General features: G+C 43.6%; 1 protein-coding gene across 9 annotated transcripts in view; it reads left to right on the plus strand.

The window, feature by feature from the left end:
* nav3 (neuron navigator 3) overlaps nt 1–19,527 on the plus strand; it is a 391,548-nt gene that overhangs the window by 192,930 nt on the left and 179,091 nt on the right. For 4 of the 9 annotated variants that reach the window (XM_079334635.1, XM_079334638.1, XM_079334639.1 and 1 more), the window contains exon 1: nt 12,069–12,634. The exons of 1 other annotated variant lie outside the window; for it this stretch is intronic. In XM_079334635.1, the coding sequence (XP_079190761.1) occupies nt 12,398–12,634 (237 nt within the window). In that variant the 5' untranslated portion in view covers nt 12,069–12,397. Of the gene's footprint in view, nt 1–12,068; nt 12,635–19,527 lie in introns of those variants that run through there. 4 more of the 9 variants (XM_079334641.1, XM_079334636.1, XM_079334643.1 and 1 more) reach the window with 2 other exon arrangements.

Consider the following 19,527-nt stretch of genomic DNA (forward strand, 5'->3'; position numbering starts at 1 on the left):
GTGTGTTTGTGTGTGTGTGTGTGTGTGCTCTCAGATACACAAACACTTTACAGAGTTGCCTTGAATTCTTTGGTAGAATCTCACTGATTGATGGAGACAGTAGAGAGATAAGCAGCGAGGAGCAACAGCAGAGATTTTGCGTCTGTCTCTGTCAGTCTACAGATTGTCTACAGCTTCTTCTAAACACACATTCAATATTTGCACTTTCATGCATATTTACCATTTATGTATAAGAACCCTGTAGATTGCATTTGATGATGCAGAAGTGTCCATTTCTGCATGATGACACTCTTCTGTGCTTTTGTTTCTCATTGTTTTTTCAGCTGGTTGGATGATGTAACTGTAGCATCACACTGGTGTTGGCCACATTTGAGAGACAAGCCCACAGTAAACAGGTAGAGACTTCAAACATCCTCACTGACATGTTTGACAGCCTCCGGAGGCAAAAAAAAACAAAAAAAAATACATTATCTGGTCATCCATTATTCAGTTCTGGTATAACGTTTTTGTTTTGTAGACAAAAAAAACAAAACAAAAAACATCAGCTGTATAAAAATGGACGTCATCTCAGTAGCGTCACCCTTTGGCTTGTGAAGCCAAAGATGGCAGTTGCCCTATTGGAAATGTTGATTTAATGGTTGTTCACCCCCGTACAAATGTGTTTCTGTTGCCAGGCTTTTGGAATGTCACTCATGTTTATTACTGCTGCATCAAGAGACATTTGAATGTGGGACCAAATTGGGATTCAGCAGCCTCGAGAGGAAACTCAAGGAACTGCAGATTTTTGCGCTTACTTAATGGCTTTATTTTTCTCTTCTTTCTTTTCCTTGGTTTACGGGCCATGTTTTCCCTTATTGTCCATGACAGCTGATGAGAGACAATAAGTTTTGGGAGAAAGAGAGTGGAGCACGACATGTAGCAAAGGGTCAAAATCAGATCTGAACACATGGCGGATGGGACGAGGTTTCCACTCATTTGGATTTTCCGGGTAAAACAAACAAAGTCTAAAAAATAGTGGTTACAAATTTTCCTTTTTTTCCCCCTGCAGCTTCCCTGTAATTAATTAGTCCAATACAAACATTTAGATTTAAATATAAATGTATTCTTTTGTAACAGCTCTTGACTTAAACCGCTTATTAAAAAAATCTATCTTTATCATATATTATTTACACACAGTACTCACAACAAAAACATAACTGAGCTCGTAAATGAAGAACAGATAAGTATTCAGAAGGTACAGCAGGAGGCCCATGTCTGCTTCAACATGCCTCCAGTCAACAGGATGCACAGCCGACCCATTTGTGTCAGACGAGAGGAACTCCCACCGCCAACGCTGTCTTGTCACGCACAAACACGGTCCTAGGTAGAGGCACTTCCTGCTCCTGTTGCTCCAGCTGGAGACGACGACCTGAGTCTTCTAAGAAACCCTCTGAAACTGAATTGTTGCTTGATGGGTCAGAGTGTACCAATTAGATGACTGTCTTCACTCTCCCCTCCCCTTCCTCATCACATCATAAATCACAACATAGCAGAGACTCTCGCCAGCTGCTTTTTCTTAGTCCTTTATGTAACCGCTGTGTGTAGTTTAATAGACAGTGAGCATGTACAGCACAGCGCTGTAGGCTGTGTTTAAGGTACCTTAGACAAGCTTGTGCTGTTGAGCAGACAGTAAACATAATGAGACGTTGTACCCTCAACACAAGCCGTTTTTTTTTTCTTAACGATGCAAACATGCACCCACATACACACCAACAAAAGGAACGTCTCCTGTAAGTGGCCACAGTTACAGTATATGTGAGAGCCCTCAGATGCACGTGCTCAGTATCACGCTCACATCTGGACCTGTTGACGGCGTGCCAGCTTCCAGGCGTATGTCTGAAGGCAGTCGGGCAGCTCGTCTTTAATCAGTCGGCGTACTCAGACGGCGTTAAAGCGGCCGTTATATGAGCCTCAGCGCTAACGAAGGCGAGTCAAAGTATCCGCAGGCCAGCCACAGATGACACCAATATGAGTTGATCAGATGAGCAAACAACAAGCTTTCTTCTACTTCCAGCCCGGGGGACGCAGGTTAGAAGCTGTGTGTGCCTTAGCACGTGTTTGAAAGTAATGAGGCTTAATCTGGTTACTCAAGGGATGAAGAACACTTGTCTATTGTTTGGAAAGAGCTTATGAGGTTCAAACAGGATATCTGTGTGATATTATGAAGGTGTGGACTGAAGTGAGAACACAATAGTTGGAGTAATTATCTGTGATCACTGGAGCAGTGAATGTGTGTTGTTAGATCTGAAGAGAGTGTAATGTGCCTTTAAGACCAAGTAGATTGTGGGATTCATTTGATAAGTATTAGTACCTCTGTCAATCATGAATCCATTTTATAAAATAAAACTCTGAGTTTAGGACCATGTTCAAACATTTAAACCAGTTTTAGGTCGACAGGTTAAGAAAAATGTATATATGGAGGTATGTGCAAGCACTAATGAAAGTGAGGAAGTCATTCCCGAGGTAGGGTTCTACTGACCCAACAAAATGTGAAATACTGTGAATCGATCCAGTCCTTTGTTTGTGCTCTGCATAAATCTTAAAACACAGAGAAAAATGCTCTGTTTTAAAATTGCTCCCCTTGTGATGTCACAGTGGGATTCTGGGGGGAAAAAATCCCCTCCCCTGGTATCTCCATCCATGGACTCCACCTCCAGCCAAGGGCACAAACTTTTGAGCAGGTCTGCCATTTTTATTGTCTCTACAGAGGAAAACTCAGGGGGCGGGGCTTATTGCATTTAAAGAGACACACACACCAAAACAGAGCGTTCTGAGAGAGCTGATTTCTACAGGGTTACAAACTTCCTCTGCTGCTTGATTCATGTTAGATTTGGAGCGAAGCACAGCGCAGAGGTTTTTTTTAGACCACACAGGGACTGTTTGAAAAGGTGGAGAAGGGCTATAATATGTCCTCTTTAAGTTAATTGGTTCAGTTTTGCAGCTTTCATGTATCAAAAAGAAACACTGTCCAAAGCCAATGGGAACTAAAAGAAGCAGCACAACCAGCCAAGCTGTTATAAAAAGCATGTTGTCGATTAGGGGTATGCATAACAGCAATAGTTTTACAGTTTTCTAAGATAGATTCATATGGGTGCCAAAGTGCACCAAACTTAAGTCCTACATTGTGTTGGTGTAATTCTAAACATGGAAGATAATGATTTGTATGGTTACAGTTTCACTGTGTCATGCAGATCCGAGCGCACAGCGCTAGAGTTGGTCAGGACACTAACGTGTTGAGAGCTCTGTTGAAATGAGCTTCCTGCTGTGTGATGCAGAGTTTCCTGCAGACTGGCTCTAGGGTAGTAAAATACCCATAACCCCTTGAGTTGAGTTTGTCTTTATTTTGCGTCTCTTACTGTAGATCAATATTTCAGCATCCGCTCTGATAATAGGTTCAGCTGTCAGCACATTATGTTGCACATGTGCAGAAACTTTGGGTGCAGGTTGAGAGGGAAGTCAGCCTTAACAACCAGGTGCAAGAAGTGTTTCCCACAGGATGAGGACTTTTTTCTCTGCTGATGGATGGATGCATGCTCTGTTGGAAAAGGACATTTTAATGCAAGACTAGTTTAAATTGTCACAGATGGATGAACTTTTCCAACTGGCTGAACAATCAATTCACGTTTTCAACAACATTCTGAAAACATCAACACAAAAAAATACATCACTTTTTCTTTTAGCAGTCGTTCAAAGGCAGGAAAATGGCACCTGAATAAATGCTGTATTTAAAGGACATTTGATCCAACTCTGCATGGACTATCAATCAGCTTTTTATTGCCATTAACTGTAGTTTGAGAAATCAAAGTTGATGTCTGTAATGCATGCAAAAATACAACTCGCTCACATTACAAATCAGAGCCCCAGCATTCTTGGATCAGCTTTCGTATTGGTGTTGACACTGAAACAATGGAGGATGGTGCCACGATGTCTTTGCAGGGTTTATTTTAGTCATTTGACTGGATTTCTCCAAGCCTCTCTTTTACTTTTGCATCAATAAGGTTGTAATTCAGTTAGTTACAGCTGTGCATTGTCAGCTCCGGAGTAATAGGCTCCAGAATTTCACCATTAAATGAAATGTTTCCATTGATTCATGAGATCACTGCTACAACTTCTCAGAGTAGTAAAATAATTATTTTCCATATGTCTTTGGGTGGTGCCCTCTGTTGGGCAGCACTCACAGCTTACATGTTACCCATACTTCAGGATGACTTTACATCCTCTCTCCTGCTTGTTGTTTTTGAGGGAAGAGTCCCATTCAGCACTTCAAGACTTTATCAACTCCAGCTGTGAAATCCAGGATTTGCCTTGAACACAGCTCTTTCACAAGAGGCAAAGCACAGACATGTGGGGTGGATATGAGGAAGACCACGGGGAAACACAAGAGAAAGGAATGTGATAGTCGTAAATGGGATTGATTTACGCCAACTCAGCCGCAAAGAATGGAAAGTCATTGGCCTTTGCAATTTGTCAAGTGTAAAAGTGCAGTTTTCTTTTAACAGCGCGTGGAAGTGAGGAAAGTTTCGACAACGGAGACCATAAAGTGACGGTTTTGTGATGAAAGGGCAAGCTGTAAGTCTGAATTTGACAGGACAAGGAGCCGTTGTCATGATCTATAAGAGCTGACCTTGAAGGCTACTCTGCTGCTCATAATGGCTTTCCATACGGGACATTTTCTCTCAACTGTCGAGGCCTGTCATTGTAGAAGAGGAGAGCAGTTATGAAAGCGTCTCCTCATGTAGGCAAAGCTGCATCTAAATGATCTACTGTCATCTCCTCCGCCTCCCTTTTCCCCTCTTTGGAGTATCATCTGATGCATGTAATACTTGAGGGAATGATTACTGTATTTTGTTTGCACTCCAAACCATCTAACCAGACTGGATAGACATCAAAACAAGAGACAGAAACACTGTCGACATTCTCACATTCTTGCCATAATTCTTGATCCCTGTTGTGACCCATGAAGTGTTGTAATACTGGACTTATGAACTTACCAAGGGGTCTTTGGTATCAGTTCTCCAGGAGGACATGGACCAACAGACGGAGATCGTTTACAAGTGAAGAGGTGAAAGTTGAAGTTTAAGCTGTGATTGCAACATCCAAAGTAAAGGCGGAGCGACAGTGTGTCTGCAGAGATGAGTGACAGGATTACAGAGTGAGAACATAAGTAACGACGGAAAAAGAAAAGTGAATGATTGAATAGTAAATGATAGATAGATAGATAGATAGATAGATAGATAGATAGATAGATAGATAGATAGATAGATAGATAGATAGATAGATACTTTATTGATCCCGAGGGAAATTCAAGGCAAATGAATACATTGATGGGAAATTAAAGGCTAATTAGTCGCACTAAGGGAGGTTTTTTTTTTACGAGAATCCCACTGTGTCATCACAAGGTGACTTCTGCACAAACAAAGGACTGGATGGGTTTATATTCAAAAACACAGGTTGGATTTTTTATATAATATGTGCAATGCAAGACACCCGGCTCCCTGGATGCATGACAGTAAATTACCAATTTAAACCCAAACCCATTATTGTAGGTGACTTAACTCTGATTCTCTGACTTATAAAACACATGAGATCCTGGCAGCATTTCAGAATTGTTTTTGTTTCTGCATATGGGAGCAGATGAGAGATTTCCTGTGATGCTCACATTTTTCCGGTTGAAAGCGTGTTTTCTGCGTGGGTGGTTGACCGCGGAGAAGCCAGAGGTTGACTGGGGAGCAGGAATCTGTGTGTGCATTCAGAACCTTTGAGACACCGTGAGAGGATGAAAGTGAAAGTATGTTTATGTGCTCCCGGTTCACGCTTGATGTGTGTTAATGGCACATGCCTGTTTTCACTGAGCCGCTGTACATGCCTCCGTCCACTCAGCCACCTCTTTCTTCTGTGTGTGTGTGTGTGTGTGTGTGTGTGTGTGTGCCAGTGTGAGTGTGTTTGTTTTACTTTCCATGTTGTCTGACATGTGGTTGACTGATAGCATTCAGAGTGCTGACGGGGCCAGGTGCGTGACTATCTGTCCAGCCTCCCTGAGGGATGTGTTTAGATATGCGAGTGATTGTGCGTGTGTGTGTGTGTGTGTGTGCGTGCGTGCGTGTGTGTGTATGTGTGTTCAGGGTGGGAGGTGTGACCCCTCTTATCTCCTGCACCCCGGCATGTTTGTTTTCACAGCCACAGAGGAACCTCTGTGCTGACGTCATTCGACCCTGTGCGGTATCTTTCATATAAACCACTAACACACATCCTAAAGTGCAGGTTACCAATCGTCCACCTACTGCCTGGAACAGATAATAAACACATGACATTATTGATTCCATGGGACAGAAATATCTGTTTTTCTTACTGTCTGACGTGCGGTTGAAACTGTTTTGTTTTCCAACAGTAGCTCGACCACACCACACTGAAATTAAGGTCACAAAAGTGGAATCGAACTCCTCCCATAGGAGTACATTTGGAGGGGAGCACCTGCTGATATGAACTGAACACTGTTGTTTTATGATTTTAAACATGGACCCAACTGCACAAAGCACTGAGGTCCAGAAATCCTTCATCATCAACACGTAGGTGAGTGATAAAAAGCTAACATTTAGTTATGTAACAAAAGTATCTGGACAGCAGACTCACTCGAAGCTGTGACTTCCCGTCTGTGCTCTTAGGCAGTAATGTTAGTGAAAAGGTGATAATATTTATGACACATTTTTATGGCGGGATAAGGAGAAGACCAATCCTTAGTTCCCTTAAGGGACAGCGGAGCGTCCAATAGCATTTATCCACAATCTTTACCTCTCTGGGTCATCTGTCTCAACAACCACGGCACAAAACAGTCTGGCAACTTCTCCGAAGCACGCAGCATTAGGCCGGCCGGCCAAAGTGTGTGTGTGACGTCTTGTAAGAAGAATGAATAGAGCAGCACTTAGCAAAGGTCGGTTAAAGTTGACCTCTGATGCTGATCCATATTTTAAAACTCACATACAGTGCTACAGTGCCTGATGCCCATACTAAACGCGGGCAAAGCTTCAGGTAACTAGATAAATGTAAGTTGGATTAATCAGGGTAAATCTGCAGAGGCGGCTTGTTCTGCAATTAACTCAAAATATTCCCAGATATGAAACCAGAAACTGAGAATTTCAGGAGATGGCTTCACGCCTCTGGAGAGCAGGGAAGCTGTTTGCCTCGGCAAGGCAAGTTTATTTGTATAGCACATTTCAACAACAAGGCAATTCAAAGTGTTTTACACAAGACATCAAAAGCATCATGACAGAGGAAAGAAAAGATACATACTCATAAAAGTTACAAATCACTGAAATTATTAAAACTTAAAATGTGTTCAAGTAAAAACAATTCAAATAAAATTAATTTAAGGAAGAATATAAAAAAGGATTTAAAATTTACAGTGCAGAATAAAAGATGAAAACCTTTATTAAAATATTTGAGTTAAAGCAGTAAACAGGTGAGTCTTTAACCCTGATTTGAAAGAGCTGAGAGGTTCAGCTGACCTGCAGTTTTCTGGGAGTTTGTTCCAGATATATGGAGCATAGAAGCTGAAGGCTGCTTCTCCATGTTTGGTTCTGACTTGGGGGACAGAGAGCAGACATGCCTAGGCTGTTCTCAGCCCTCCCCTGGCAGCCCTGCAGCGTTCTGCCCCCCTGCAGGCATCCACAGAGCGGGCCAATCAGAAGAAAGTGTGAATGTGGGGAGGAGGGGCTTACAGAGGGATCTTTAACACAAATCTCCTTGAAGCTGTATTTGGGATGTTGTGGACCTCCAAGCTTTCATCCATGCCTCCTTTGCTGCCACCTCCACCTTTTTCCTTCCTTCTGCTGGAATGTGTTTCCTTACCGCGACATATTTAGTCGTGGTTTTCCAGGAAATTCAGAGTGTAGAAGCTTTGCTGAGCAGCGTCCACATGAACAGTGACTGTAGCTTAAATTTAGTTGTGGTAAAGTCTTTTTCATGTCTGTGCCATAATGAGAGGAAGGCATGTTAACAACAGGTTATCTTCAGTGTGTGTAAAAAAAAAAACAGCCATTGTCTCCAACTTTCATTCATATTTATGAATATGGTTGTAGCTCTTAGTTTGGACGAAATGCTCTGTACAGAGGCCTTTAGTGAATTATTCTATTCAAGACAAAAGGAAGGCAAAGCAGTCATCATCCCTGTGAGATCAAGACAAGCAATGACTTCATGGTTTGGGTTTGTGCAACTTTAATCCCTTCTTCATGTGGTTGGTTGCACCAGCATGTCAGTGGTTGCTCATTGGAAGGTCACAGAGGAATAACTTAAAGTTGAATCCAACAGACACGAGAGGAGGGCAGCAAACCAGAGTGGCATGCGATGCCCACGGTGGATCTGCCGCAGGCTCCAGATTTTAGGTTCCAATAAGTGGTAATGAAGAGATGTTTGGTTGTGTTTGTGCAAATGTATTCGGAATTTTTTTTCACATAATGACTTGTTTTAAACGTCCTTAATCCTGGAGGAAAAACCAAACTAAATGTTTGTTCTGTGGACTGTCATTTTTAAATTCAAGTGGCTCAACCTTTGGATTGGAGCAGGTCTCAGTGCAGGTGGTCTTGACTAAAGTTCCACTGATTACTTTACAGTCTGCCGCATGTTTTGAAATATCACTTGATACTGAACCATTCAGCAAACAGCATGAGTATTTAATCTCCTTTTGTCAACATTGTCCTTCCATTGGTATCCACTTCATTCCTCATCTCACCCTGTTCTCTCCATATTTTAACCGTTACACAGTTGGCCGCCACACTATTTTTAGAGAAGTAGTTGGCTCCGCTAGCCAAACATAAGGGAGCTGACCTGCCCGACTCGAACTGTGCGAATGGAAGTGAACCTGAGATCCACTTTGCTGATGTTGATTTTGGATCGTTTCAGCGTTGTTAAACGAGGAACTTTCAGCGCCATATTACAGCAGCGGTCTTTGTACCTGCAGGTTGCTGAGACCCCCTGATTCTCTCCGGGTTATTTTCTGCAGTGTCAGGTGATTATGTCCAGAAATCGTCGAAAAAACAAGGGGAAGTGAGAGTTTTTCATCAGATCTCTCTGAGGTTTTGGTGTAAGCTTGTTTCGACTCAGCACCCGAGGGATGGGCCCTCGTCAGAGGCGGGTTTCCCTGCAGTTTTTCTAGACGGTCTTGGGAAGCTGGATGTCGGCCAAGGGCCTCCAGTACGCGCAGCTCTGCAGGCCGCAGCAGCAGGCAAAGTCTAAGTTGGACTTGCGCCATTCATTCACGTGGTATCCTGTTGTTTTAGGCTTGTCATGATAGCCCCTAGTGCATGATTGAAAACATACTGGAGAAGCTGGTGCTATTCCTGGTCGGGGGGGAAACAGCGTCCCTATTAAGGCAATTGACTGTCAAAGGCATTCAGGCAGTGTGAAAGTGAGAAGAAGAGGAAGCAGCCACATGTAAAAAGATCATGTCACACTTTTCTACCAGTGATTCTTCCACCTTGACATTTGACCTTCTTGTACGAGTCAGAGTTCAGCGCTCACAAAGCGGAGCCTTACAGAGGAAGATACTTTTCAGGTGTTGTGAATTTTGTGGTCAGCGCTGTGTTTGGTTTTCCTCCCTCCCCGGCTCCTTTTATTAGACGATGGCGTGTTAAAAAGTTCCGGTTTGCCATGACACTGCAGTGTACCCCTCCTATTCGAGCACATCTCCTCGCCTCTCTAAACTGAACCAGATGGAGCCTTTCCATATAAAACTTTCACTCCCTTTTATGTCTCGTGTGGAGCAAGGAGCCCTTTGAAAGAGGACAAAAAAAGTAGCTACATGTCATATTGTGTCCACTTAAGCGGTCCAAATTCAGTATGGCTCATCTGCCTTCCACCAACCAACAAAACATGTGTTGAATACATCCAGCAGTTCCCCATTCTGAGTGCTGTTAAAGACTTTGAAGACATCCTTTGTCACAGATTTCTGTCTGTCCTGCATTATCTCGCCCGTTCTTTCTCTTATATTACAAACTGTTACACAATACTCTCTAAAACTCTAACAGTCAAACACTTGCTGTTTGACTTTTTCCATGGACTTTAAAGCTGTGGTCATATTTGTTAAAAACACTGTTAACTGTTTAATAGGAGTAATGATCAAGCCTTTTATGCTGTCGTTACAAAAAAGGGTTTTGTAGACATTTTTAGGCTCACCTTTTTTACACCAATTTATTTCCCCAACTGGCGCGTATAATTATACAACCGCTTACTTAACCCAGCCCCTTGTATGTGATCTCAGTTTGTACCTTTCACCTTTCACTACCTCGAGCACTCGAATGCATCATTGTGTTGTTTTGCCCTTGACAAAGGGAGGAGGAGTTGGCCTTCTGGACCTCTGTAGAAAACTTAGCATGACAGCTAGCTGACAGCATACCAAACAGTTGTGTCTAGAGCTGCAGGCGTTATGACCTATGACCCATAAAAGATATGAACATATTTATTCACATATTGTTCTTCAGTTTTTACTTGTTGAACTTGTTGGGAAAAATAAGATTTTGGAATTGTAGCTGTGCATTGACTAAGTCTTGGTGGCATCAGATGAAATATGATGTTTGATGGCCATGGTGTAACTCTAAACTGTAAATCTAGTATAGCCTTAACAAACATGGTGGATGACAGGCAGAAAGAATTGGGGATTATTTATTTTGACACATTTTTATGTATTATCACACATTGAAGTAAAAGTAGGGATGAAGACGTGGCGAGTTAACGTGGGCTGTAAAAACAGATTTTCTGTGGTTGTTTGCTTAATATTTATTATTTACAATTCAAAATCAGCCACAAAGTTCTTCTGAGCAGATCTGAATACTTTTAACATACTTTACACCACAGGAAGATCCGACCAGACCGGCCAATTAAAAAGACAATACTTTCTTGTCGTCTTATTGAGGGAGGAGAGTCAGGCCTAAAATTGGCCAGATCAATCTTTCTGCGTGCAGCCAGCTTTTATCAGACGCTTTTTCCCATGTTTAATTTCCTCTCAGAAACAATGAATGAGAAACTACTGTAGCCACAAATGAGTTACTGTTAGCGATGGGACGGATCCGATCTAGAATCGTTGTTAGGTCGGACGTTGACTTAATTTAGGTATCGGAGTCACGACCTCGCCACCGATGAAGAAACTGCCTCTCTTTGAAGACATCCAGAGCGAAGTGTAAGTGCCCACATATCGTCTCCTTCATGGTGACGTTCAGACGAGATGGATCAGCTCTTTCAGCATGTTCAAAATTAAAATTCTTACACTTCAGTTTAACAATTTTAATTTGAAAAGCTTACAGCAGTTGCTGCTTCCTGTTAGTATTTGAAGCCAGCACAACGTTCAGATATGTTTCTTGGTATGTTGCTCTTCCAAAACGAAACGCGATGCTAGGTTTATGTAACCTTACACCCAACACCAACATCAACACTGTTTCATATGACTTCAAAAATATTGACACAAGTGTCTCGGTACATCTGTAACTGAACTGGATCAGAACTGAAGAAAAGTGGATCTGTGCAGCTCCAGTTACTTTGAGAGCAAAAACTCTGAACTGAAATGAAGCAGTAGAAACTATAAAAGCTGATGAACCTGATAATAACAGTCCCAAACTTCACTTCAACTTTGGACACGGATTCACTTTTTCTTTTGCTCATGTGTATTTTGTATTGGTTCATAATTTTACATTTTAAGGGCATTTCCTCTCTCACATTTTTACACTTTGACTGGGAAAAGGGAGGGGCAGCTGGAGACGCAGACAGAGAAAGAGTGTGTCTATTTAGAGAGTGTGTGTTCAGTGTTAGCGTGAGGAGAGAGAGAGAGAGAGAGAGAGAGAGAGCTGTTTGGACAGTTGTGTTGGAGAGCACTGAGCACTCACACACACAAACAGACACACACACACACACACACACACACAGTAATGAGGGCTTTGTCGTTTCGGTGGTTATACCTACCAGAGGAGTTCGTGCCCCCTTGAACTGTGTTGGCTGACTTTGTTGTACAGTTCTGACAGTGAGAGAGAGAGACGGAGAGAGAGTTAGAGGGAGGGAGGGAGGGAGGAGTGTTGCTTGTGGGAGGGAGGAGAAGGAGGAGGGAGTGAACTGGAGGAAGGAGAAGCTTTCTCAGTTTCTGTGAGTCCTGCTCGCTGAAGGCTGCAGAATGAGCACAGTTGCTTTCCTCTCAGTCTGAGAGGCAACTGTCATTTTTTCTTTTTCTTTTTCTTTTCATTGTTTTTTTTTTGTTTCTCCTTCCTTCTTGTGAGCCTGACATCAGCAGGAGTCATTGACGTTTAAGTTTCCCTTCCCTCATCGTTGCTCGTGGACCTCTCTCACACTCCTGTGTTGTTGTTTTTCGTGTCTGGGAAGTACCATGCCGGTGGTTGGCGTAGCCTCCAAACTCAGGCAACCCTCGGCGGTGGGCACCAAGCCAGTTCACACCGCTCTCCCCATCCCGAGTGCAGTCAGGGCGGCCTCCTCGCAGGGCTACATGGCCCGGCAGCAGGAGCTCAGGGCAGGTGAGCAGCTATCCATCAAATCCGAGTACCAGCGGGAGAGGACGCCTGAAGGGAAGTCCCGAGCGGAGACGGAGGAGAGCAAGATCTGCAAGGTTGGTGTCTGCTTAGTGCATCTGTGTGAGCTGGAGAGCCAAGTGACAGTCCACAGGTGTCAGTGATGAATGAGCCAGCAGGCTCGCTCTCTTTGCTCTCGCTGTCTTTCAGGCTCGCTTTCCTCTTCTTGGTTTGAGCAGGTGTTTGTGTTGATCTGAAGCAGAGACAGAGCAGATTACGCGGATGAGTCATGGATGCTGGGGGGGAACGAAGCCGCTTTTTTGTCATCATCATCTTAGTGGGGAAAGAAGATGAGTAATGTATCACTGTCAGTGCATTACCTCATCCTGGTGCCCGTTTACCCTGCAAATTATTTACCATCTCGAGTGTAAGTGGTCGGACAGGCGAGTTAAAGGGGACTCAATTTTGTGTGTTAAGACTAACTCGGGAAGTGAACCGTGTCTGCTCTCCTATGGGGAGGGAAACTAATTCAAGGGTAATGGTTGCTACCTGAGAAGCCCCATAGATTAGAGGAACCTTGTCTGAATGCACTCTTTTTCCCTGGTTTTCTGCCTCCCATGAAGGCTAATATTTCAAATAAAGTACCTGCCCTGTTAGCTCCCGGAGCGTATTCTTAATACCCCCATCAGAGACAAAATGTTGCACAGAGTTTGATAGACGCAGAGATCATTGTTAAGCGGTTCCCCATACCAAACACAAGCTGTGCCAAGTCCTTTCCTCTTTGCAGAAATGCTTGGCTCCGACTCTCAGGCTGCAGCAGAGAAGGCGGGGTCCATCTGTCCTGAAGAGGTTTTCAAAACTCCCCGCCAAATACTTTGAGCTGCGCCTCAGCCGTCCCACATCCAGAGCTGTCAGAGCACAAACTGAAACTTTCCTGTTTGGCCGGTTGATCTCTCATTCCTCTCTCCCCCCCCTTCCCTTCTCCCCCCTCCTTCCTCCTCTGCCGCGCAATGCCTCTTTCAACCGTTGCAAGACTTCTAAACAGGAAAAAAAAAAAGAAAGAGTCCCTGACCCTGCTTCTTTTTCTGGCTTTCTTGACTCTTGATAGTGAACAAAGCTGCTGAAATACTCTGTGAGGAAACGTGGGCAGCAGACTTCAAAGCATGGGTCAGCGGCTGCCCCCGCCTCTAAATCTTACCCTGCGTGTCCATGACCGAGTCCAAATCGCCTGCAGGGTGACTTAAAGTGTGTGTGTGTGTGTGTGGGAGGGGGGGGGGGGTAATGTGTTTTATCATTAACCTGCTGCTGAACTGGTAACTTCAGCCTGAGTTTTAGCTTGTTAACACAACTGGCAGAATTACTTACTCCTGTTTTGTTCCTTAAAAGAGTTAAATCAGCATCTCTCTTCCCCGTGTCCGACCTGTTCCTCACTTCATTTATGCAACAAGCATCCACCAAATTACCTGAACTCTACAATCACTGCATCAAAGTCTCTTCCCAGACAGCTTGCAGAAGTGCAGATCTCTCTTACCTGCCCCAGCCTGCTGCCGTGGGTGAGGACTTGGTGGTATGGAGGGGGTAATTAGTCAGTCTAATTGTGTTGTGTAGTCCCCTGAGAGCTTTCCTCTCAGGCTTTTAGCAGGGAAAGGAGGGGGAGTAAACGCTGTCATTACTCCCTCACAGTAACCAGCACTCCGTGTTTAGTTTGGAGTCCTATCATCACGCAGGATCAAGTGTTGGATTGTGTTTGTGTGTGTGCACATGAGCAGTGTATGACTGCATTCTTGTTTATGCACATACATTCCCCCCGTATGTGCAAAAAAGACCTGCATGTGTTGGCTTGTTCACCTGAAGTTCAACACATCCTAACCTGGGAGCTGTTTGCCTAAGTTGGAGCTTTTAGGATTCAGTTCAGTCGGTTATAGGAAATTCCACCCATTCCAAAGTATTTGACGCATTACCCATTAATGACTACATCTATTTTATTTATTTATTTATTTTTTTGTGGCTTTTTTTGCAGGACAAGAAATCAGCAGAATTGTTCAATTAGAATTGGAGCTAAAAAAAAAAGATTAGGAATCAGAAAGGTGGCCCCTTGAAGTTACCTGACCTTGCACTGATCATGACAAAGTGCAAGAATGAATAACTGGGTTTAAACACTTAACAAAGAGGAAGAAGGGATTTGTTTATTCCTGGTGATGTTTTTGCAGCAGACAGCCGGCCTGGTGTTTTTTTGAGCAAAGCCAAAGTGGAAGTCCGACTGAATCTGAAGGCCCTCCGCCGTGTTCAGACTGCGAGGTTTGACATTTAACAGATGAGCCACTGTGCTCGGACTCCATCTGCAGGAGACATTGCACAAGAGTGATTGCAAAGAGTTTTTGTCACAGCGGAGTTGTCGAGACAAGGTCATATTTTCATCAATATTCAGCATCAGTTGCAACATAATCTCAGCTGCGTTTGTCTTGTTTCCTTGATAATCCCATCAGATCTGCTGCACATTAGGCTGCTCCCAGTTTCACAGGAGTGTCTGCAAGTTGTTTTTGCTTTTGATTCTTTTTTTTGTCTGTGCACAGGTGTTTCCTACTTGACACGTGTTTGCATTGAGCAATCATATCATTGACAAATCCAAACAAAGGTTAGCATTAGCACTGCTGACAACCACTAAATCTGCTAATGAACTGTCACTCGTGATCTTGTAGGCAACGTTTCATTCAGCTGACTGACAGGTGAATGAACCCAGCTCTACCTGTTTGCCTGTTTCTAGACTGATCTGAAGTTAGGCTAACATTCCCGACACCAGGCGAGCTCCATCTTTGGGCTCTAAAATTGTCTTCACCAATGGGTGATGTCACTCAGATTACGTCCATGTTTTATCCAATGTGCTGCAACAGATTGTGCATGAAATTGTGATTTTGTCCCCCGGCTCAGTACTTAAATCCAAAACAAGATCTATTTGAAATCCAATAGGCTCTCATGGTTTTATTCTTCGCCTGTAGAACTGACACTACATGGTTACCTCAGTCATCATCAAAACACTGACTGAGCTCAAACTGAGCCGGGACAAATATTAATAACTCGGGTTGTTAAAGAGCACTTTGTTCCTTCTCTACTGTTAGCATCCCTTGATGTTTCTCTTTGGAAACGTCACATCAGATCACTTTGTACTTGTATCGTTTGTCCATTTCTTCACTGCCTGTGTAAAAAAAAACTCCTTGGCTGACTGACACAAGCGATCTTTACGATGCAAATCTGTCAGATTCATTCGCAGGTGGCAGCTTAAACCTTGAATTTCTGTGTTGGGGAGGAGACATCATGCTGCTCCGTTCTGAGACCGACCATCTCAATCATTCTCAGAATCCACTCTCCGCTGACACTTCGCATCAGTCACTGCCTCTGGCACCGCAGGATGACGAGCAGGAATGAAGAGCTTATCTGAGTCGACTGGGCTCTAATGAAGTGTCAGCGTCGCCACCGCTTATAGGAAATTATCTTATGCATCACAAGCTCTGGCAGCTGTCCAAATCTTACAGCCTCGGGGACTTTTTAAAGCGAGTTCGTTTTGAGGTTGCATCACACCTTTTTCCTAAATCGACAGTTTGGCAGGAGAACAAATTATGTTGATTTTATTCTTCTTTATTCATCCTTGAAGAATTGTGTGGGTGCCAGTTGGATTTAAGTTCATCCATGCTTTGCAACACACGGCACCTTGTACAGTCGTTTGACCTGAGTTACATGTCGGTAATAACCTGCTCAATCCTTTTTTCTTTTTTCTGAGATTACAGCCAATTACTGAACTGAACTCCTACATAGGATAAAAACATGTTCAGGTCTGCTTTCAAACGACCATTCAGTATGCACAAAGGTCACAAAATACGCCCCTGTGTTTGGTTTGTGCTCCGTCTCTGAGGATTGTAAAACTGTCATAGAAGAAAAACACCAATATAATACGTAGTACTGTATTTACACTACCTGACTGTGAACCCGTTTGGACTGTTCTTTACTGTCATGCCCTCTCTTCTGTCAACAGAAAGAGAGGCGTTCTGTAAATGGTGAATGAATCTTCACCAGCTCTCAGGCTGCTATCATTGACGGCCTCGCTGCTCAACTTTAAGTCGACCAGTGTTTGCAGGAAGTGCAGACACACTCACCCACTTAGGGAACAAAACACATCCTGTTGATTGTCTCTGTGTTTGTAAACGTTTGTGAGTGAAAGAGAGGGAGGAACAGAGCTGTGTATACTGAAGATTAAGAAGAATAATCAGGCTCTGTTGTTGTCTGTTTTTGTTGTCTGGTGCTTCTCCTGCTTTGGCCCTGATACTGCTCGGAACAAAAACATCGGGTGGGAGAGTGAGGTGGACAGCCTCAGGGACTAATGTCGGGGTCCGGTGAGTTTTAGTGAGTGAGCAGAATGTAAACACAGCTCTTTTCTTTCTCTGGGTGGGCCTGACACTGTCCTCTTCTCTTGTCCTCTCTCTGTCCTTCTTTGTTTTGAAGCGGTGTCTGCGTCATAACGTTTCTAACTTTGAGTAACATAAATAAGTCTCTTATAATGATGATTTGTGTTTATTCATTTCAGTTATGACTTGGGGAGAAATGAACATTTAGTTATATATATATGAGTAATATGAGTTGATATGTTACAAGTCATTTGAGTTCATTACAGTGGAGGGTTTTTGTCCAGCATGTCACTGGTGCTCTCACTCAGCTCTCGCTCTTTGCCCTTGAGTTGAGTTGACACTGCTGAAACAACAGAGAGAGTAGAGATGGAGAGGGGGCCAGCTTGTTCCAGCAGGGGGGGGGGGGGGTTGGTTAGGACGGGTGTCTGAACGTGTCCTAGTCATGGGTGGTCTGACTGTCTGTGCGCTGAACTCCATATCTGGAAGAGAAGCGTGATGGAGGTGTGAACGCTAACGAGCAGGAAGAGCAGGGCGGCTATTTCTGCTCCTCTTCCAGCCTGAGAGGTCAGGAAGTGAAAACACGCCGTGAGGAAGCTTGAGTTTGTTTCAAAATGATAAAAAAAAAGAGCCACAACTTCTTCAACTTGAGTATCGAATGACTTGAGAAAAGTTATGAAATAACCTTCTTGTCTCAACGGCTGACATGCAAACACACAAAGATGCAAGCCAAGTTTGTTCCAGCAGTTTTTGTCATAATCTCCGTGTTCCTGCTGCGACACGGTGTCCTCGCAACTTTAGTGGCATTTGCAGCATGAAGGTCAGCAGTCAGTGGTCTGTTCAGCCAATCAGAAATAATGTGTTAACAGGGGAGTCCGACCAGGCTCAGGCCTGATCCAAACTGGAAACATGGCAGGGATTTTTGGCCCATAGGATGATCAAATTAGAGTAAGAAATGTAAAACACAAAATCAGATTAGGGTAACACATGTTGAAGCTGCATAACTTCCACTAATTTGATTCACCCACATTATTGTGCATCAGCCTGTCCACTTATGCAACATTCCCCCACGCTGCTGAGATTCCTGAATGACCCCCGGGGTTCAACATTTAGGAAATATTTGAGAAAATATTGTGCTTTCCAATGCTCCTCCTCCTCCTCCTCCTCGTACTTTTAGTCTCACACGCAGCACTTCACTGCCTTTCGTGCCGCGGGGAATCTGCTGTCGGCTGCGGTGTTTAAATCTTGGAGTGAGAACACACAGAGCGGCTGGTGTTTACAGTGCAGCCACACCGGTTAAAAATACCCTCCCCTGGAAGTACAGTCGCACTGCTCACTCACAGAACACCGAGAAAAATAAGACTCGGTGCAAAACAAGCTGAAGTACGTGAAGTAGAGGAGTGTTTGTTTTTTTTAAGAAAAAGCATGAATGCTGAAACTTTTGTATGAACACTTTGAAATGTTAAACCTGGGCCCTTTTTTTTTAACCAAATTGGATTTAAGGGATTAATTAAACTTAGTTTTTTGGGATGGCTCTGAAATATTGCTTCAGCTTGCAGTTAGAGAAAAAGGCCTCAAATGGCTGCAGTGTATTCCCTTTGGGGCAAATGCTCCAGATCAAACTACATCCACGAAAGACTCACAAGCTATTCCCAAACATCTCAGAGTTCATAATCACACCGTCCCTCACATCGTGAAGTTTTCCCTTCCTCAGGACGCAAGACACCCGTGGAAGTCCAAGATGCATGACCTTTTTGCTCCTCCATCGATGCTCCATGTGTAATCTGACATATTTACAGTATAGGTGAAGGAGGGGAAAAGCACATCCTGCTGTGCAGAAAAAACTACAAGGCAATCACCACTGCCTGCTCACTGGCAGAAAATGACATTTCCTGAATATTTTATATAATATTATCGAAACAGCTTGAGTGACATTAAAGTGTCCAACAATATTACAGAGGGGACAGAAGTCGAACTCTTTGTTGATCACTTTTTAAAAAGCAGGCAGTCTCAGGAGACAAACGTGAGCAGATGCAGCCAAGCGTCTCTCTCCCTGGAGACCCTTTTCTTTAATGTTGAGCCTGTTAGTTACAAATGCAAACACTTTGAAGGGACGTAGTCGATCGGACAGGACTTCATGGTAGCCATTGAGGCTTGTTTTGCAAACCATGGCTGAGGATTTACTGGAAGACTTCTAAAACGTTCAAGTCATGTCTCTCTAATCACGGATCCTAAAATATGTCCAAACATCTGAGTTTCTGTACGAGCTTCAGAGTTAAATGTGGCACCGGGACAAGGATTCAGAGGCAGGCTGGATGTTTGCTTTCTTATAAGGACTTGCACCTGGGTTTTTGTGTCTCTGCACATTTTCTCTCTCGTGCCTGAGTCGCCATAATTCAACAAATAACTGAGATTAAAGCGAACAAACACACATCTTGGCACTGTTTGGATGCAGGAAAAAGCCTGTGTGTGAGAGTGTGTAGGTGTGTGTGTTTATGTGTAAGAAAGTTACCCTGCTCTCATGCAGAGGCGGGTTATTTTGCACTGGCACACGCACACGCACACGCACACACACACACACACACACACACACACAC

This window comes from Symphodus melops (assembly GCF_947650265.1).
Source record: "Symphodus melops genome assembly, chromosome: 22".
NCBI classification, from domain to species: domain Eukaryota; kingdom Metazoa; phylum Chordata; class Actinopteri; order Labriformes; family Labridae; genus Symphodus; species Symphodus melops.